Source organism: Protopterus annectens, chromosome 4.part0, assembly GCF_019279795.1.
Source record: "Protopterus annectens isolate FY-2018-M chromosome 4.part0, PAN1.0, whole genome shotgun sequence".
Lineage (NCBI taxonomy): Eukaryota > Metazoa > Chordata > Ceratodontiformes > Protopteridae > Protopterus > Protopterus annectens.
In genome coordinates, this window is record NC_056733.1 from 86,260,965 (window position 1) to 86,282,156 (window position 21,192).

Below are 21,192 nucleotides of genomic sequence, written 5' to 3' on the forward strand. Positions count from 1 at the left end.
ATGAGAACATTCCTTTAATTTGAGCAGGTAACATGGCTGTTTACATTACTTTCTCACTTTATATTATTTCCTTACATTTAAGCTTTTGAGTCATAGTACTAAATACAGTGACCACAGTACTGTTATTAAGCTACATTGTTTCAGCAATACTGTTTGTCTACTTTTTAGGTAGTGCTGATATGGGCATTCAAGTTAGACCATAAATCTAACACGGAGCAGAGCACAGCATATTTGTAGCAACAGGTACAAATGAGTTACGGCACAGTAACTAGAACTTGGGTGTGTATTCAGTGCACTAAATAAAACTCAGGTATGCTTAATCCTGCAGAGAGACCATCTGGAACCATCGTGTGAAATTCCTTGAAGAGCGGGTGCTGGACCACTGGATATCTTTTACCATCTGGAATGCTGGGAAGCAAGGCAGGAAGTTATACAGAAGCTTGTCATTAGCTAATCAGAAAAAGGTAAGCAAATCAAAAAAGGCTCACAGTGATTAATATGGCTTCTGAAACATTGTCTGTCTTAACTTGTGACTGTTGCTTGATCATAAAAAGTTATTTTCTAAATATAGCAACAACAAATATAACTGAGTAAGGGTAGCTGTTTTGGCAAAGGGAATAAAGCAGTGACTTTTTCACTAGACAACTTAATTCGACTACTGGTCCAAGTGCTGGTGCAGCTGGCACAGGTGAGATAGCAGAAGAGCAGGAGTTGTGTCACCTCTCCCATCTCAGGGGGCTGGTCCATAGTTGGTCCACTGGGAGGGTTATGATAACAATGCTTGAACAAGCAGTTGTCTGCGTAACTATGAGTTACTGTGCGTGTAAGTACTCCTGAGCCACACTAGAGCAAGCATTTGCAGAAGTCAGGCTGCTAGGTGCATGAACAGAAAACCCAACATTATAAAATGAATGATGGTACCACTCCCAGCAGCTCACTTTCACTGCTTAGGGGAGCGAATGAGGAAATGAGCTGTTATGGGAGGGTGATTAAGGAGGAGGCATGATGGTTATATGAGGGAGCTGCAAACATTTTTTAAACTGTGGGTGGGTGGTTGTGTGTGGGGGTGCATATTTACACAAACGGGTTATCAAAAGAAAGATGATGAAAGTGAACACGACCAAACTATTGATGTGAAGTTATTCAATCTCGCCGTTCATTCTTTACTGATGGGTTCGGAGCCGATCCATCAGCTCTGGTACAGCCATAAGCAAAGCTCGAGTTCTTCCAGTACTCGAGGCCAAGCCCCTATCTCATGATGCATTGTGAATTACCTCAGATCTAGTTTGCCGCGGTATCTAATCGGAGACTCCAGTGCAAGTTCGGGCCAGTACTATTTTCAAAATTTATATATAGCAGTTATTTCAATAATTTTGTTGCTAAACTTTCTTAAGTAGTTTGATCGTTAGGTAGTTTATTTTATAGCTTTTTAAATGCTCCCCTTTCCCGTGTGTGATTAGTAATTTTTCATATATCGGCCTCGTGTGTTTTGGCCTAGTTTTTCGGCTGTAGTTTTTAGTATATCTGCAGATATATATATATATATATATATATATATATATATATATATATATATATAGCTTTTCCCACTGTTGACCTTCTTTATATTGGCCTTAGTTTAGTAAATAATAGTTAACTTTCAATTCTTATCAGGCTCGATTCTGTATGTGAGTTCAGAGACTAGTAGCTTACTAATATTTGGTATTACTTTTTTCTTAGGCTCCTTTGCGTGTGCGTGTTGTTAGAGCCTAGTGTATTGCTGATTATCTGCTCTGTGTTTTTCTTTAGTAACATAATGGCAGATGACAAAGATAAACACCCAAAGTCTGCTTTTAAAAAGTGTCCAGACTGCGGTCAAAAAATGTCTGTTGCGGATGGATATGTAACGTGTTTATTGCTTAGGAGCTGTCCACTTACAGGAGTCTTGTGCCATTTGTCATTCTTTTTCTTCGAGAGTGTTACTAGAGAGGAAAATGAAATTGGTGGACAAGGTCTTGTTAAAGCAACCCTTTCAAGAGGCTTTGAGTGACCAGGATGTGGGCAGCAAGTCCTCTAGATCTTCTGTGGAATCTAAGGTCTCTAAGCAGTCTAAGAAATCTAAAAAATTGGAGGATTCTGCAATATTGGCTCCACAGACCTTGGAGCCGACTGTCTTTTCTTTTCGGAGCCGGCCCACTGCCTTGGAGCCAGTATCCAAAGTGCCTCTATCTCCATTGATTCAGTCAGCACCGTCGGTGCATTCTTCTAGGTCTTCTGTCAGCCTGTCAAATTTGGATATGGATCGATTGGTGCAGAAGCTCTTACAGGCACCAGGCCTTGCTGAATTGTTATCGGCTCCGACCCAAGCAGCTTCAGAGCCGAAGACCACTACTCCTGCTTTGACTACTACTCCTCCGAGCCATACCAGACCTTCGGAGCTAGAGGAAGAAGACCTGTCGCTTGTGGAGCCAAGACCTGCTCCAGTGTCCTCAGCTCCATACACTCTGGCGTCCTTGGCACTGACCAGGGACTCTAGGAGCCGACACTCTCCAGTCGGATCTGGGGCGGACAGTCGAACCAACTTGTCAGTGCTGACTCTTCCTCTCGGGGCTTCGGCTCATATGAGTTCAGCTCCTACAGCCTCGGTGCGGGAGGGTTTGGTGGTTCCTTCGGGTCTGTCGACTCCTTCACATCAGAACCGTGGTGCCTTCGAGGCCATGAGGAGAGCATTGTCCCCCAAGACATCATTAACTTCAGGCCGTGCTTCCTCATCCCCCAAAGCATCTGTGTCTGCTTCTGCTTCCATCATCCAGGCTAGGCATAGAGACCCAGAGCCTCAGGTAGACCCACAGGGTGCCCCCTGCTCTTCCGAGACCTCCCCAGAGGCTCCCACTGAGGAGGTTCCCAGGAAGAGATTGTGCAAGAGGAGACACTTGGACTCCCCACAGGAGTCTTTAACATCTGACACTGACTTGGATGAGTCAGAAGGGTCCCTGCGGTCCCCCTCTGAGGATATTTCCTTTGCTGAGATACTCGAGATCCTTAGGCAGAGGGGTGATTGGAAGCCCAAAAGCCTTACTGAGCATGAGTCAGTTCTCCTGAAGGCTTTCAGGTCTCAACCTTCCACCTCTTGGGTGTTTCTGCCCTTCGATGAGCTCATGCAGTTGGTCTCTTGGTGGGCATGGTAGTGACTGGAGTCCATGGAGCCTGTTCCTAGGAGGCCTAATAAGTTTATATCAGCTCCAACAGATAAAATCTTCTTGTCCAAAAGAGTCCCTGTTGATGCCATGATGGTGGTGGCGGCCACCAAAAAGGAAATATCTGAGACTTCCTCGTCTATTCATCCTCCAAATGGAGAGTCTAGGATCATTTATAGAAATGGGAAATGTATGTTTAGTTCAGCGACTTTTACTCTCCGCTCACTGAACTACTTTACCCATTTCACTAGGATACAAAGAAATCTCCTTAAGGAGTTGGGAGATACTCTTCAGGGTACTATAGCTGCAGGGTCCTCTGACAAAGTTGCTGCCCAGCTTGCTACCCTAAATTCTATTGTCAACTCATCCATGTGTCTCATATCATATGCAGCTGATGGAACGAGTAGGGTAGCGGGTACATGAATTGCTCTCATTCCTGGATGCGCTTGTGTTCCTTCGCAGAGCCCTTTAAGTCTTCTTTCATAAACATCCCTTTTGATGGCTCATCCCTTATTAGGTGTAAAGTGAAGGAAACTTTGACCAGGTGTGAACAGGAGGGAAAGACTCTGTCTGCCGTCGGAGTCCGTTTTTCCACCCCTACTTGGCCTTATCCTAAAGGCCAAAGTAGAGGAAAAATGTGGTACCGGAAAGCCCAAGGAGCCTTTCAGGACACACGTGGTGAACCCCCAACTAGGAGCAGAGGAGGGGGTAATAGTGGAAGACACCGCCCTCATGGCAGAGGGGGTCCGCAACATCAGGGTGACTAAGAGATCACTTCTCTGGTCACTCCTACCAGTGCTCCTGAAAGGAGGCCCGACTGTCCTGCTCTGGAGGCAGTTGGGGTCGCTTATCTTTGTATCCAGACGCCTGGCAAGAAATAACAAAAGACAGCTGGGTACAAAGTACCATTTCCAGAGGGTACTTCATACCATTCGCCATAACCCCACCCCCCCCGTCCATAAGGAGAATCCTGGATGTTCCACCCAGTTACAGGGAACAAGCAACCATAGAGGTCCACAAGTTGCTTGAAAAAAAGAGTCACCCAGCCAGTCCCAGCAGACCAAACAGGATCCAGAACTTACTCAAGGTTCATTTTGGTTCCAAAGAAAACAGGGGACTGGAGACTCATTTTGGACCTCAGCAGACTCAACCAATATGTGAAAAAAGAGAAGTTCCGGATGGTCACGCTCCAGTCTATACTTCATTTCTTAGGGAAAGACAATTGGATGTGCTTGATAGATCTCAAGGATGCGTACTACCACATAAAAATGGCCAGGCCATCCAGAGATCACCTGTGATTCTGGCCAGGAGCCAATCATTATCAGTTTTGAGCCCTGCCCTTTGGTCTCACTACAGCCCCCAGAGTGTTCACCAAATGCATGGTAGTGGTCACGGCTCACCTGAGGCGTCTAGGATTCCAGGTGTTTCTGTACCTAGACGATTGGCTCCTTACTGCCACCACAAGGCATCAACTGATTCAGGCAAGGGAATACACTCTGGCACTCTGCAATAATTTAAGCATTACAGTCAACTCAGAAAAGTCTGCCTTGTTGCCATTGCAGCATATCATTTTTATCGGGGCAGAACTAGACACTTCAACCACCACTCTAAGACTACCAATCGAAAGAATCTTCCTTCTTCATCAGCATGTCAGCACATTGGTATCGAAAGACAGAGCACCAGCTTCAGAAATTCTGAAAGTATTGGGTTTGATGGCTGCAGCAATCCTAGCCATACCATTGGCAAGAATGCATATGCAGATTCTTCAATGGTTGTTGTTCACTCAGTGGTCTTACTAGGAACTTCCAATGGATCATACGATTTGGATTACGAGCTCTTGCAAGAAAGATCTCCAGTGGTGGTTGACGTCTCTTCATGTCACCCTAGGATGCCCCTTTGTTTTATCCTCTCCAGTAACCACTGTGACCATGGACGCTTCCCTGATAGGTTGGGGGGGGGGGGCATTTTCAGGGAAAGACTGCCCAAGGCACATGGACAGATCAAGAGTCACATTTGCATATCAATGTTCTGGAGATGAGAGCAGTACTTTTGGTGTTGCAGTACTTCCAGGACTCTCTTCCCCAAGGAATGATTGCAATTCAGACAGACAATATGTCAGTAGTCTGGTACTTGAACAAGCAGGGGGGAACCAAGTCTTACCGCCTTTGCGGAGAAGCCCTCAGAGTTTGGCAGTGGGCTGTTTCCTCCCAGTGCTTTCTGTTGATAACGCACATCCCGGGGAGATCCAACACGATAGCAGACAAACTGAACAGGACAATCTTGTTGCCGCACAAGTGGTCCCTCAAGAAAGAGATTGCGGACAGGATTTTCGGCAAATGGGACCAGCCTTGCTGCAACCTTTTTCCCAGCCACATCAACACAAAATGCAGAAGCTACTTTGTCCTGATTCCTCCTCCGGGAGAAGTCCCGAGAGATGCACTCATACACGATTGGCCCCCGGGTCTCCTCTATGCTTTTCCACCAATCCCATTGATACCCAGAGTTCTACAGAAAGCAAAATCCTTGGGAAGGAACATCAATCTTATAGCCCCTCATTGGCCTCAGCAGATTTGGTTCCCATTCCTTCAGCATCATCTCTTGGAGGATCCCTGGATTCTGGACCCAGTTCCAGACCTTCTGACACATCTGTCTCCATTCCTCTCTGCAGTCACTGAAGCTGACAGCTTGGCTGCTCCAGTTCCCCTCATAGCCAGGCTTCATAACTTCTCCAATGAGACAAAACAGATCCTTATGTCTTCTCATAAGCCGTCCACTAGAAGATTATATCTTAGTAAGTGGAAGAGATTTTCCATATGGGCTTCTAAGAGAACATTGATCCTTACCAAGCCCCCTTGACATCCATACTAGAATTCTTGACTATGATTTTTAATAAAGGAGCGGCAGCCACAACAGTTCGGGTTCAGTTGGCTGCTATATCTAACTTTCATCTCGGGACTGACTGGGTAAATATCATGTCCCACAAGTTATCCAAGGTTTTTCTCAAGAGAACATTTCATATGAGACCTCCAGTGAAAACTCTCTATTCTCCATGGAATCTAATCTTTATGCTGTCTCATATAATACTTCCACCGTTTGAACCAGCATAATCTTGTGACCCCAAATATTTGTCATGGAAAACCATATTTCTGGTGGCTATTACTTCTTGCATAGTGTTAGAACTTTAAGCTTTATATATCAGCCCTCCTTATTTGATTTTTCATGTTGACAGGAGCATCTCTTAGGGCAAATCCCTTTTTTTTGCCCAAAGTTTGTTCAGAAACTAATATCAACCAAGTCATTGAGTTACCAGTTTTCTTCCCTAATCATTTCAATGAGTTGGAGTATATGCTGCACAAACTTGATGTTCACAGATAGCTCAGATTTTATTTGGAAAGAATAAAAGATTTCAGGAAATCAGACCAACTATTTGTTTCATTCTCTGAAGCCAGAAAAAGTAGACCAGTAGCTAAAACAACTCTGCCTAAATGGTTATCTGATTGTATCACCTTTGTTTACTCAGCTGCTAATATGCCTTTGCAACACAAGATTAAAGCTCACTCAACCAGAGCAGTTTCTACATCCTCTGCGTTCCAAGCCAAAATTGCCCCTTGGTAGCATTTGTGCAGCAGCCACTTGGTCTAAATCTCAAACCTTTATCATGCATTACATAGTTGATAAGGCCTCCAGGGACAGGGTTTCTTTTGGGTCTACAGTTCTGAAGAATGTACTTCCGTGAGCCACCCAAGATTGATGGTGCTAGGGAGGCTACCCATCAGTAAAGAATGAACGGTGAGATTGAATAACTTCACATTAAGACGTTATGTACTCACCATAACGTTCCATGTGAGTTGTTCATCTCACCTTCATTCTTGCATCCCTCCCCCTCCTGGCTGATAGTTGACCTAGAGGTTGGTCTCATCCTGGTTGCTCAATTCTTCTTCCTCTCCATAGGAAGATAGCTCATTTATATGGTTATAGTACATGCAGCAAACAAGATCTGATGTAATTCACAGTGCATCATGGGGTAGGGGCTTGGCCTCGAGCTACTGGAAGACCTCGAGCTTTGCTTAAGGCCATACCGGAGCCGATGGATCAGCTCCGAACCCATCAGTAAAGAATGAAGGCGAGATGAACAACTCACATGGAACATTATGGTGAGTACTTAACTTCTTATTTCTTCAAGTAACATCTTATCCTTCTGGTGTAGCATTTGCTCTGACTTTGCTTTGTCGGTTACTGTAAACCATTTTTTTTTTCTTTTAAATCCAAACAGATGCAGTGACATCCAGTTTTGTAACATTTATTTATTTATTATTTCTTTAACATTTGTTTGCCAGGATAGTCCGACTGGACAACAAGTGTCCATTTTCAGCGGAGTCCTGGGGAGAAAAACTCCATAAGTTTACAGAGAGAAGAAAAATTTACAGAAGAGACATTACAGAGTAGTAGCGTACAGACTGTAGACTTTAGCTGTTAGTATACAATAAGAGGATATTCCCCATTTTGGTTGAAAATACAAGTGTACAGAATATACAATGAGAGTAGATAAGAACCTGGTAGAGCATTGCACGATATTTCACAATCGAATAAGAGTATATAAATGTTTAAGTTTCCATATATACATTCAAGCAAATATACATGCAAGAGCATATATACACACACACACACACACGCTCATATATATATATATATATATATATATATATATATATATATATATATATATATACATACATGCACACACACACACACGCACACACACGCACATATATATATATATATATATATATGGGTCTACTTGATATGGCCAAAATTTCAAAATGTCGACTTTCATATGGCCGAGACCATATGATCGACATTTGAAATCTCGACCATACAAGTAAAACACAAACTTACCTTAATGTTGCTAACAGGGGGGCTTTGCCCCACTGCACCCCCCGTGGTGGGCTCCGCCATCCTCACCCCCCCCCCACACACACACACACACACGTAACTGAGATATACCATCTCCGAGATCACACTACAGTGCGGAAGTGGAAATCTTCCCATTCCGCACTGTAACGTGATGCCGGTTCCCCATGGTCGACATTTCAAATGTCGATCATAAGGGTCTCGGCCATATGAATGTCGACATTTTGAAATGTCAACCATTAGAAGGGGGACCCATACATATATATATATATATATATATATATATATATATATATATATATATATATATATATATATATATATATACACACACACACACACACACACAGGTTATTGCTCACACATGGATAGGTATAGTTAGATGGTGTTGTTTGTGTTGTCCAGGACAGATGGGATGTAGAAATAGTGAGTGGATGAGGCTTCAGGGGGTCAGTTACAGTTGCATAGATGGTAGGCTGATTCATAGATTGCTCCTGTCTTCTACACTAGAAGAACTCTGATACCAGCCTTTCCAAAGTACTGATATCTGTGAGTTTCAGTGACAAGGTGCCATGGCTGTTATACACCAAATATGTTGCACCTGACCCTGTGAAGCATACTGGGATGATACTGTCAGTCTACCCCTCATGTTAGCAATGTACAGATTTTCAAACCAGTGACCTGGCAAGTGTTGGTCAATTACTATTAGACAAGGGATGTAGCATGGAATGTATCCCACTTGGGACCATAGTAACATGAAAGCAATAGTATAGAGCATCAGCATTTTATGGAGCATTTGATGTAGCTCCAAGGCACCAGGAGAGTGAAGCCCATGCATGCTGTGCCCTTCTCACATAGGCAGTCCCAGAATACCTGGTGCACAAGCTTATACTAGACAGGGTGCACATCACGGCTACTTGTGCTTCCTCAAGTGTAAATGCCCTTAGCTCTCATCAAAACAGGTGATGTACAGTGTGGATAAGCAGCATGGCAACTCCTGTTCACATTAGTGATAGATGTGCCCTGAAGACAAGTAGTAACCCATGTTACACTAATGGAGTATAACATGTCTGCCTGTGTATGCATCAATTTAAAGTATCTTGAGTTCTCCAGCAGTATGTCATGTTACAATAATGGAACAGAATATGGCAGCCTCTCATCAGATTATAGGTAGTTACTAGGCATATGATGAAGGAGAAAATTGTGGAGCCTTTCCCACTTTCCCCATTGTCCCAGAGAACTGCCTGATTAAGTGACTTGTTCATGGTCACACAGTAAGAAAATGAAGGCTGTGGGCATAAAGCCCTGCACTACAGGGAGCAGATTAATCCTCAGCACTAACTCAGTATTGCATAAAGTCATGTTTTGGGGCAATGAAACATTCATGGAACTTTACCTTGGTCAAGCAGAAGAAAAGTGCATATACTTGGCACACAAGCACAAGCACACTTGTGTATGTGTTGTTTAGCAGTGCTGCTCTATATAGCCACAAAGGACAAGACGTTCACCATGGCATTCATCAATAATGGTGAACGCTGGATGTTGCTGATGTATTCAGGCAGTTGTTAATATGACATGGCGATGTAGTCTACTGCATCTTCATTTAGGTAGCTTCAAAAGACTGGAGGGACAGCAGTTTCTTGGCAACTATCAGCATACTGTGGATTTGACAGATACTGCATAACTTATTTAAAATTCAAGACAAATGTAACAGTACTAAGACTTACAGTAAAATAACTGTAACATTAAATAATGAGTTATTGTTAGAAGGGAAACTCTTACCTTAACAGAAATGTGTTATTTATTTGAGAAATAAACTAAACATGGAGACAGTCTAGTTACTATTCTTGATTTCAACAAACAAGTGAACACAGGACACCTATGTTAAATTAAGTAAGATTTATGAAGCAAAATGATAAAAACTTGTTAAACTAATGTGAAAGGGTAACTGCTAGGGAATACTAGACTAATGGTCACTGGGACCTTGTAAGCCTAGCCAAGCATCCAAAATGTATCCAGCTTGTTTTTGTATCTTAGATGTTATTTTAAAAGGTATATTTTAGCTAAGGTAGGATTTATAGGCTGCCTTTGTCCATCAGAGATATAGGTGTATTTTCCATTTGCCATTCACTAGTCCAGGTTTCTCTTGAAAAGGCTTAGGGAGGAGATCTGCTTGATATAGATGGGAAACCTTTTCAAGAGAAGGGGAGTTCTCTGAGACACATACCTGTCCTGTTTATGTCACAAGCAAATTTTAAATCCTTAGATCAAGAAGTTCTGATGCTATTCATTTTGCAGATATGCAAACATTTAATTCAGAGTGGGATCCAAGGATATCTTGTATGCCAGGCAGAGATTGCATCTCAGCAGTCTGTAGGAAACAGAGTACAGATGTAGGGCTTTGAGGCAATCCACATAGGACATGCTATCTACACCCTGTATTCTTTTTGTCAGGAACCTCTGTGGGCATTCCAGCTGTTACATGTGCCTGGTCTGATATGATATGTTATGATATGATGAAGGGGGTATTGTACTCCTGATGCTGGCCAAATACAGGGGAAGAATGACTTTTGTGGATCTAAATGTTGTGCCCTTGCTTATAAGTTGAGCAGCTTCAAATTATTTCTTTACTACCTTAGATACATGTTGGTCGAAAGCAAGGTTACTATTAACATATGTAACCAAATTCCTGACTACTGGTTCTAATCTTATGGTTGTGTCATCAATGAGGTGATTTCTAGGGTGGATAACTTCCATTTTTTAGCACTGAGTTTTATTCTGGGACTTTGGCACCAGCCATTTGACTAGCCTCTGTGTGAATAGTCTCCCCTGTCCTAACTTCTGGGCCCTATCTCAGAGCCAGAAGTGACACTGAAGGTGAGCCACAGCACCTGGTGGGTACTGATGTTCCCTTGGACAGAGTGACTGCAAGGGCAGAGGTAAGTAGTAGTACCCAGGCTGACAGGGAGCTGGAGTTTTGTAAAGAATATGTCCTTTGAATATCAAACTGATTTATACAAGATGTTTGTGTTACAAATGTATTAGAAATGTATGTCATTTGTATATTAAACTGATTTTGTACAGATGCTTGTGCTGAAAATGTATTTGTGAGCTTTCCTTGTGCTGAAATGTATCACATTGCACCATTCTGAAATGAAGTGAAATGTATGTGTATTATTGAAGCTAAATTAAATGTATATGTTTTAATAGACGATACTGGCACAGCAGTGGTTAACTTTAAGAAAAATAAGGGAAATGCAAATGAGCTGTTTAATCATTAAAAGGCATCCCACGGTGCTGAATAGGACTGAAGATGCTGGTTCTGGGGAAAGAGCCTTAGTCCATTAGCTCAGTCAAAAGAGGGGAGGCCCTAGGCACTGCCATAAACATTTGGATGTGTATTGTGGCCATCTGTGCAAATTCCTGCCTCAGCTTCAAAGTGGAATACTGTGAGAATCTAGAGTCAGGTGACCAGATGAGGTCAGTCTGCCAGCCCTCTTGGAAATTATATTTTAGATAGTACAAAGAGAAATCTCAGAGTATTTAGTATTCTGACTGTGAAGCCTGACTAGAAAGACCCTCACCCACAGCATCTTGCCTTGCGGTAGTAAGTAACTTAACTAGGTAACAGTAATATTCTCTTAGATTCAGTCAGGAATATAGTGAAGCTTAGTTTAGAGAGTGTTTTTCTTTATTTGTGTGAGTCTGTCCATCAGTGTTAATTTCAATATTTTTTGTGGTTTGAACACTCTGGTGTACTGTAAATATATTTTCAGGTTCTTTTATTATTTATCATTAAACATATTTAAAAGTTTTATTGTGGCTGGTTCTTGTAGAAAGTATCTAACCTTGGAGAGTGCTTATTTGGTGTCACTGTTTGGGCTGCTCCAGAAGGCCTAGCTATCATGGTGAACTATTACCATTTGTATTAGTATTAATATTACACAGTATAATTAGACACCCTTTTACGAGCCTTATAATAACTGACTGGTGGCAGTGAATCTACCTTATAGTCTGGGCAAAGTTGGTAGAATGGGTAATCTTGTGTGTGTGTGTGTGTGTGTGTGTGTGTGTGCGCGTGTGAATTAAATCTTAGAGTGTGTGCGTCAGCTACTTGGGGCAGGGACATGAAGCATGAGTGTGCGCTGGAGGACTTGGCTTGGACATTTGGCTGAGGACGTAACCCTACAGCTGTACCAGTGGAAAGTGCTATTGGGACCTGGAGGGAGACAGATATTGAGACATTCAGACCCCGGGCTGTGTGTGTACCCTGTGTGCTCTTAAGGGAAATTTTACTTAATATTGAAAGGTCTTCATCTGGAATTACTGAGTGTATCCATTTGTATTCCAAGTGCACGTCACTCTCCAGTGTCAGTGGTGAGGATTCAGGCTCCTTGATTACTGGCCCAGCATGGGGATGAGACATATTTGTTCTTTGCTGAGTAACTTTGAAGAAAGGCAGTTCTATGTATTTCTTAAAAGTCTGTAATAAAGGGAGAATATTTTGAATGAAAAGTGAACTGGTTTATGACTGAAAAGAGGCCACTGGCCTAGTGAGACTAACGTGATTAATGAATACACACACACACACACACACACTTTCTATGCTTCAGAGATACCTGAGGTGGAGCTTGGTAATGTAAAAATTCCTTTACTGTTTCGCTAAGTACTTTGGATCATTTTAAATCATCTGAGATTCCAGCAACTCAAGTTGTTGAAGAATGGGGTAAGCTAATGACACCAAGATGCCACAAAGTGTGTTTATATAACTACTCATACTTTTCTACGTTTATATAGATGTGTGTGTGTGTGTGTGTGTGTGTGTGTGTGTGTGTGTGTGTGTGTGTGTGTGTGTGTGTGTGTGTGTGCACGCGCATGCGGTTGGTTTTGTGTGTGTGTGTGTGTGTGTGTGTGTGTGTTATGAATGTTTTTTGAGTGTGGTGCTCATAGTATCACACTGAAAATGTGTTAACACTGCTGCATGGACAGCACTCTGCCATCTTCATGGTTCATCGATCTTTGTAACTTTGTTGTAATATAGTATCACACTTCAGACATGGCACTCTGTATACCAGTGTGTGAACTACATGGTCTCTGTTATTTTGGTAGGTTGCTAATTAGTATATATTCATTGTACCACCAGTAGATTTGGAAAGCAGTAATATTTGTTCTACAGCCATGGTTCTATATCTCTGAATCACCTTTGATCTTATTCCTTGCTTTTTCTGCACACTCATAGTGCACTGAATACCATGTGTGGAAATCCCACCCACTGTCTGGATCAGATTTAAATATATTTTAGTATTGGGTAAGAAATCAGTAGACAAAAGTGTTTATCATGTTAGTTTTGTTAAATGAACCATTGATGACTCTTACCTTTTCCCCACATTCTGTGGCAATCTCTTTAAACACATTAGTCATTTGTGGACTAAGGATGTCTCTGTGCATCGCCCAAGTGATATATTTTTCACTCACATTTTTCTGTCTTAGGTCTGCTTTCCAGATGGCTGCTCTTTTAAAGATGCTATATTTTTCAAATTTTTTGTAGTCTGTTATTAGTCTTACTGCCCATTGTACTATTTTGGTTTATTACTTACCAAAAGAGATCATTTGTATAGCTTGAACTTGTATTCCAGCTTCTAAAGTGAACAGAGGTTTGGTCTTCCGTATTGCATATAATCCTTCCAGAAGCACCAGGTAGAGATTAAAGGTAGCCTGAAGTGTTATTACTGCTCTGTCTTTTATTTTTTTCTGAACCCTTGCATTAGAATCTCCCAATTTGCTGTACATCTGTCAAAAGACTAGGTATTGTTTTATTTTTCTGTTTTATTACTTATTTGCTAACCATGCAAGTCGATTGGCCCATAGGCACTTTTTAGCCTCAACCTGGGCTCACAGAGCAAGAAAAACAATACATTGAATGATGCCTGTCAAAACCATGATACAAAGAGACAGTAAAATTAATAGTGGTTGCCCAAACTACAGTACACAGATATGATGCACAATGCAGAGAAATAGTGCAAAGAATTACATTAACAGAATTACATTACAGGGTCATATATAATTCATTTGATTTATACAATTCAGTGGCATCATGTTACATACTCTCTACTACTTAAGAAAAAAATTAGACATTTGGATAAATGTTACCTTCCTACCTGTGAGTTTTATTTAAAATAAGAAAAAAACAGGAGCTGTATTTTATATCTAAAATAATATAAGAAATCTAGCCTGTTTTATCAAAAAACATTTAATTTATATTCTTTGACCTTATAGTCTTTCAGTATAGTTTGGAAGGCTGTCATTTTCTGCTGCTCCATGATCTCCGTTAAAGGAATGTCCTAACATGCTGGGATGACTTTTTTACCATAGAAGTTCCAGAGAGTGGTCTTTTAAGTGATGGTACTTTCATTGTGGTGTCTTAATTTATATGATGTTGAGAATGTAATCACTTTTGACCACAGGAGTGGGCGGCACATTGTTTTACTGGTCTAAATAGAAGTGTGGATGCTAGTTGTATTGCTCTTCCTGTTACTGGTAACCAGTTTACTCCTTGGAGTAATAAGCAATGCTTAGTTTTTGGGTGAGTCAGCTAGATGTCTGCCGATTTTAGTTTCCACAATCTGAAATATGTTGTTCTCAAATGAAGATCTTAGTGTGATGATGAGTAGGATCTACTCTGGTTTAGGTAGGAACACATTTTTAGGTAATGATTTCTTGTTTTCACACTAAGAAAACTGGAAATTCTGTAAGTCACTTTAAGATAATTAAGTACTTTGCCATTTTCCACGGTGGGGTTGATAAATCGTATAATGTATTTCTCTTGGGTCTGTATTATTTCAGTGAATGCTTAAAATAGGGAATGCTGGTTAATCAACCCAATAAAGTCGAAATCCCTAAATACCAAATACACAGAACAACGATTTCCTCCACTGTGGTGCGATCCAGGAGTTGGTATATTTAAGTAGGGGGAGGTGAAACCCCCAGTTTATTTTGTGTTTGGATTTTTTATTTTTTTTTTTTACAGAACAGAGATTTTTTTCCCTGGGAAAAAAATCTCTGTTCCGTATCGTTAGGATTTAGGGATTTCGACTTTATTGGGTTGATTAAACACTGTTCGCTATTTTAAGCATTCGCTGAAATAATATAGACCCTTTCTGTTCATTCACTTGGTATATTATATTACCTAGTAGGTCTTTTAGTTTAATATGTTTTGCATCCTTCAGTTTTTGTGAGGTTGCAAATACTGTAAGGCCTGTTGGGATTATTTGTCAGTATTGTTCTATCAACTAACAGAAAGGTATGAAAATCATCCTCATTTATTTTGCAGACAGGATAGAAATTTGCTAGAGTATAGGTGCAAAGATGTCATAAGTGTACATGCTTAGACTAGTGTTTGAGAGATGTAAACTGAGGCCATTTGGAAAGATAGATGATAATGTAGGTCACATTTCTGAGCCCTACAAGACATCTGAAAGAAATGGAAAATATTTGAGATGGAATTACCCCCTATAAACTGAAATGCTCTGCTGTTCAAATAGTTAATGATCCACTTTAAAACATGTGCGAAAATTAATATTTCTTAAGTATAATAAGTAATGGAGCATGGTGCCCCAAGTCCTGTCTATAAACATTCCTCTTGTGTAGAGGCTATTGTTTATATTATTTTAAAGTGCATCATTTATCTTGCAAACTGCAAACATGGCATGTAATCTTCTCTAGAGCCACAATGGGTATCTGTTAAAAGTCCATAGGTGTTGACAGTGGCCTATGATTTGTTTATGGATAAGTCTTCAAATATTTTTGCGATTGGGCAACGGTTCAAAATAGGGTGAAGATGTTTTTGAGTTGTTCAGGTACTAACACGATAGCAAATGATAGGATAGAAGTATGAGAATGATGCTTCCCTATTTGAGGAACTGCCATTTTAAGAAAAGCTGGATGGAGAGGGGATGTTTTTGCATTTGATCTTTTACAGTTTTTAAGGAGTTAAGTTGCTGCTTTGCCACTGATTATTTCCATGAAGTTGAAGGACAGTAGATAGGTGAATAATTGTATGAGGGAGATTAGTTGCTAGTAGAAGTTAAAGGGCTTTGTTTGGTTGCTGTCCATTGTGTTGGATGTGTTTGGTTTTACTTTTGTATTTTATGTAATACTGGCCATCAGCAGGAAGTTTAAGCAGTTATTTAGATGTAAGTTTCCTGTTGTATTGTTATATCAGTTTGATTTGTTTTATTTCATGTAAATTATTTTATACTTTTCAGTATAGCCTAGCAGAAGATGCCATGATAAGTTGCTGATTTCTAATAAAGGTTGCCTTGGTTGCATTTGTTTCTCATCTGTTTTAATTTTTTAATAACAAGTACATTTGATGGACATTTGTGTCTCAGAGTTTTTTCCCTTCCATGTCATCTAGACTTTGTTTCACTGTAGAAATGTGGTTTTAACACTAGTGTGTACCATGGTCACTTTTACCTATTAGTCTTCTCTGTTTGATAATAAATACGGTATCTTGTGTAGTAATTAGTTTAATGATGAATATTGAATTAGAATTTTTGTGAATCTGTTCATTAAATAAGGGAGTCCTGTCTATATATTTTAATTGATCTTCTAAGATGCTTTACTAAGTTTCTGAGGAATGAATATCCTGAAAGCAGATGAATAGGGAGTCTTTGAGTTTTGAATAACTATCTGGATAGCACTGCCTTATGTTTGCTTGAACTGACATACTTGCGCATGTATAGGATATGTTGGTAAGAATAAGGTCAAATGAGGAGCCCTATAGGCTTGATTTATGGTGTATTTTAGGTTCCTTAACCAATTGTGTTAGAACCATAGTACTGCGTAGCCTATTAAGCTGAGAACATTCAGGATTTAATGCATAGAGATTAACATGTCCGGGTAGTATAGTATTCTGTCTTCTTATCGTTGTGCAAGGAGTATTACAGATATGCCATTTTAGGTACCAGTCTGATATCTTTATCAATACCTATCTTGTTATTATCAATACATTAAAGGATTCTTAGCATAACATTTGTGATACCTTTTTCAAGTTTCTAACTTAAAACTCATTCCCTCCAGTACAGCTCTTTTGACTTTGTACCTTTAATTCACAGTGGGTGTGGTTTGAGCCTTTACACCAATGAAGTTATAACCTTACAGTTCAAACAAAAATTCATATCTCTGGAACGACAAATGTTACTAGAAAACTGTAAATGGCAAATTATTCAGGATAAATTCATCTTTACGTTAATGGCATTCAGTTTGATGCTTTAAACTGGATTTTATACCCAAAATAAAGGCAGTGAGTATTAATTTTGTAATGTTGTATAAAGAGCTTATGATATCTCAGTAACCATTCAAGCAAGACACATACTGCCAGCAGGATTTTCTTCATGCAGCTCTGAGCTTTCATGTGAAGATATGCAGTTATGTCTGTGATACCTGAATGTTGATATATTTAGTGAAATATGAAAATTGTTACAATACAAATAAACAGTATGCAAATAATATTCAATATCTTTTTTAGCTGCATTCGACAGAGATCAAATAATATATATATGTATATGTGCGCATGTGTGTTTTTGTCATCACATATGCTATAAGATGAAGTCTTCTGCTACATTGTATGTAGCATGGGTTTAAAATAATTGATGCAAATATGAAGAAGGAATATTTGACGCCTGGAGGCATCAGTAGGAGGTAACTGCAGAAATGCCTAGAGGTGTACTCGGTTTTAATGAGTTAATGGTTGCACTGTTTCATGTCACCATGAACGTGCCAGGTGTAACTAATAGACCTAGAAGGTACATGGCTTGTGTTTCCCAGCCTGTGGTTTCACCTGCAGAGGATTCCATATCAAAGGTCACTACCAAGTCATATGAGCTGCCTTGTGCACCAAGTTGAGAAGAACAGTTTCTTTGCATTACGTAGCTCAAATAAGTCACTTAAAAATATGTTACCTTTTGCCAGCTCTGCTGTTTTGAGATATCATTAGACTTGCAGCTGTGATACTTACTTATCCTGCCTGTATGTCTTTCACTTGGTTGTTTTTTTTGTATTTTTTTCTTGCTGTTGCTGCATAGTAGCATTACATACCTACGGTGCTCAAGTCAAATGTTAAATGAATGTGAATAAACAAATTAATCCAGGTTACTGAAGACCCCAAAATGTGCCTCCTTTCTTTGTGATTGTCACTACTGCTATTTATAAAGGTTTATATCTGTAAATAATTTTAAAATATTTTTGGTCCTCTACCCCCACCTCTGCTGCAGTAATTATGCCATGTCCTTAACTGACCATTCACATTCCTCCCACTACTTGGGAAGAGGTGATATCTCGGGACAGCAGCAGTCATGTGAGACAGGAGATTTTCTGATGCTCCTAACAATCTTTTGCTCTGTTGTCCATTTGATGCATTGTTTGGCTGTGCTGAGCTGCTGCAAGTGCTCACTTTTGTGTACCCACATTACTCAGAGTGCCGGCATTCTTTGGTCACGATCCCATGCCCAGGTCTGTATGAACTGGCAGGTAGTACTGGGCCTTCCTCTAGGTGAAACTCCTGCAGGGAGACATATCAACTCCCCTTAGAGTAAGTATGTCAGTAATAGGTGATGACTGTTATCCCTCCTTGTTAAGCACCTGCAACACCCAGCTGCTAATCATACTTTTATTTATTTATTGTACATTTCTTGACCGAGATAGTCCGGCTGAGTTGGGTAACCCTTTTTCAGTGGAGGCCCAGGGAGAAAAGCTCCACAATATTACATTAAATCTTTACAGACAAATGACACAGTAGGTTTTACAGATAAATAGTCAGCACATTAATTTGAAAAAGTACAAATTTCAGGATCTCGCTACAAAGGTTATTCAACATAAAAACAAGCTGTCATATGTCACAATTTCACTTTAATCACTGTTTTAGTGTTATACAATAGGAGAAAATACTGGGTTAACGACAGTTATGGTATAAAAATCAAAGCAGATGAGGTATGCAGGGGCCGTAGTTGGACTGTCTAGGATTCAAGGAGGTTGTGTACAGAGGCAGGACCACTGAGATTTTAGATGTTCTCTTGCTGCAGCTTTGAATTCCTTAAAGTTTTTTTTTGGAATCTGATTTCTAGTGGAAGTTTGTTCCAAGATATAGAAGGATGGTAACTATAGAGGTTTTGACCAGTTTTGTTGTTGGGTTTGTGTATTTGTAGCAGGTCTTCATGAGAGCTGCGCAGCTGCCTGGCAGGGTTATAATGTGAGATGAGAGAAGATAGGCTGGGACAGTAAGATTTCTGGTAGAGGATGGAGTGGACTATAATGAGTTGAGAGAGAAACTCTAGCCAGTTTAGGTGTTTTAGGGCCAGACAGCGGTGAGATTTGTAGGTTTGTTGTGCTGCAAATCTAGCTACCTTATTGTAAGTTGTCTCTATCTTGGCTAGTAATGTAGAGTTTATGTTTGTAAGAATTTGGGAGCTGTATAATACGCTAGGTAGGAGATAGGCATGAGAGACAGTAATTTTAGCTCTGGGTGTGAGAAATGTTTTCTTTCGATAGAGAAGCCCAAGTTTCTGGTGTGTTTTTTTTGATACAGTTGTTTATATGCAAGTCAAATTTAACTTGATCATCAATTATGTCTCCTAGGAGTTTTGTGTTTTCAACAGTGATGGAGGTTTTATCTAGGGGGATAGTACTGAAAAATTGATTTTGAGGTAGGTGAAGTTTTTAGGAAGAAAAACAAAGAGTAGTTTTGTTTTTTTGGGGTTGAGAATGAGCTGATTTTGTGAAAGCCAGGTTTCAACAGAGTTGAAGGATTTTTGGGTAGCAGTGATAAGCTCTGAGGGGGTCTCTGAGATGGTGATGACTGTAGAGTCATCTGCATATTGTATGAGGGATGACTGGGGGCAGGAGTAGTAGTGAAGATTTGTGAAGATGTTAAAAAGTAGTGGGCCAAGAATGGATCCTTGTGGCACACCCATCTTCACTGGGAGAGAGGGGGAGAGTGCAGAGAACCATTTCACTGATTGCTTACGCTCAGAGAGATAGCTGGAAAACCAGGCAACAGTAGCAGTGGAAAAGCTGAGGTCAAACAGTTTGGTAAGAAGGAGAGAGTGGGAACCAGTATTGAAAGCTTGAGAGAGGTCGAGGAAAAGACAGGAGACTAGTTTATTGTTGTCTCTTGTCTGAGAGATAGTATGGATGAAGGATAGTAGAGCAATTGTAGTGCTGTGTTGTGGGCGAAAGCCATGCTGAGTGGGAGTGAGCAAGTTTTCCTGTAATAGGTGTTGCATGACTTGCTTGTGAATGCATTTTTCTACTATTTCTGAGAGAGGAGAGTATAGCAATAGGTCTGAAGACTGAAATTTCAGTAGAATTGCCTCCTCCCATACCCAAGTCATTTGCAGTGTAGTTAGGACTCCCATTCATCTATACTGCAAAGTTTGCTTACATTTGTTTTTTTCCAAATCAGAGTACTAATTCTGAAAATGCACATTTGCCTCAGTTTCAGAATAGTACAATGACGGAAAATATTGATATGTGCAGTGCTGAAATCTGTAGTTTTGGTCCTTCCCTGAATTAACTATCTGTCTCGCCAATTGCCTGAAATTACTTTTTTAGTTTCCTTTATCACCTCATTGGGAGGAATGTTTTCTTTTCTGGCTGGGGAAGACTTGCCTTGTTAGAAAATCATGACTTTTCTTCATTTATTTTGGGAGGCAGAGAAGAGGGAGACTCAAGAGCTGCAGAATCTTTAACTGGATGTGTTTTTTTCATTTTGCTAGATTCTGACATTCTGCCCCCTGGTGGGGATCCACTACACTACCAATACAGAGCTTGCCATATCTGAGTCCAGATCTAGCTCTGCTGCATTGCTTGCACTCTGGTTTGCAAGCTGAAATACAGTGCTTGGTTGCTCACTGTTAAAGCTTCTCCTGTGTCTCCAGTATATGACATTCTGGCAATGGAACCTAGCCACCTCTGTTTCTCTAGGACGCGATTGGCTATTCATCTCCATCCCTTCCAAGCCATCTTTTTTTTTTTGTTAACTAGATGAGCCCAGTGGACACAAGTCTCTATTTTCAGGGCCAATCCCTGAGCACTGAATGGTTAAATG

General features: G+C 40.4%; 1 protein-coding gene across 1 annotated transcript in view; it reads left to right on the forward strand.

The window, feature by feature from the left end:
* The window catches only part of LOC122799206 (UDP-GlcNAc:betaGal beta-1,3-N-acetylglucosaminyltransferase-like protein 1), an 819,663-nt gene that overhangs the window by 395,323 nt on the left and 403,148 nt on the right, over positions 1 to 21,192 (forward strand). Inside the window, exon 3 of the mRNA XM_044068122.1 lies at positions 329 to 464. Coding sequence (XP_043924057.1) covers positions 329 to 464 — 136 coding nt within the window. The remainder of the gene's footprint in view (positions 1 to 328; positions 465 to 21,192) is intronic.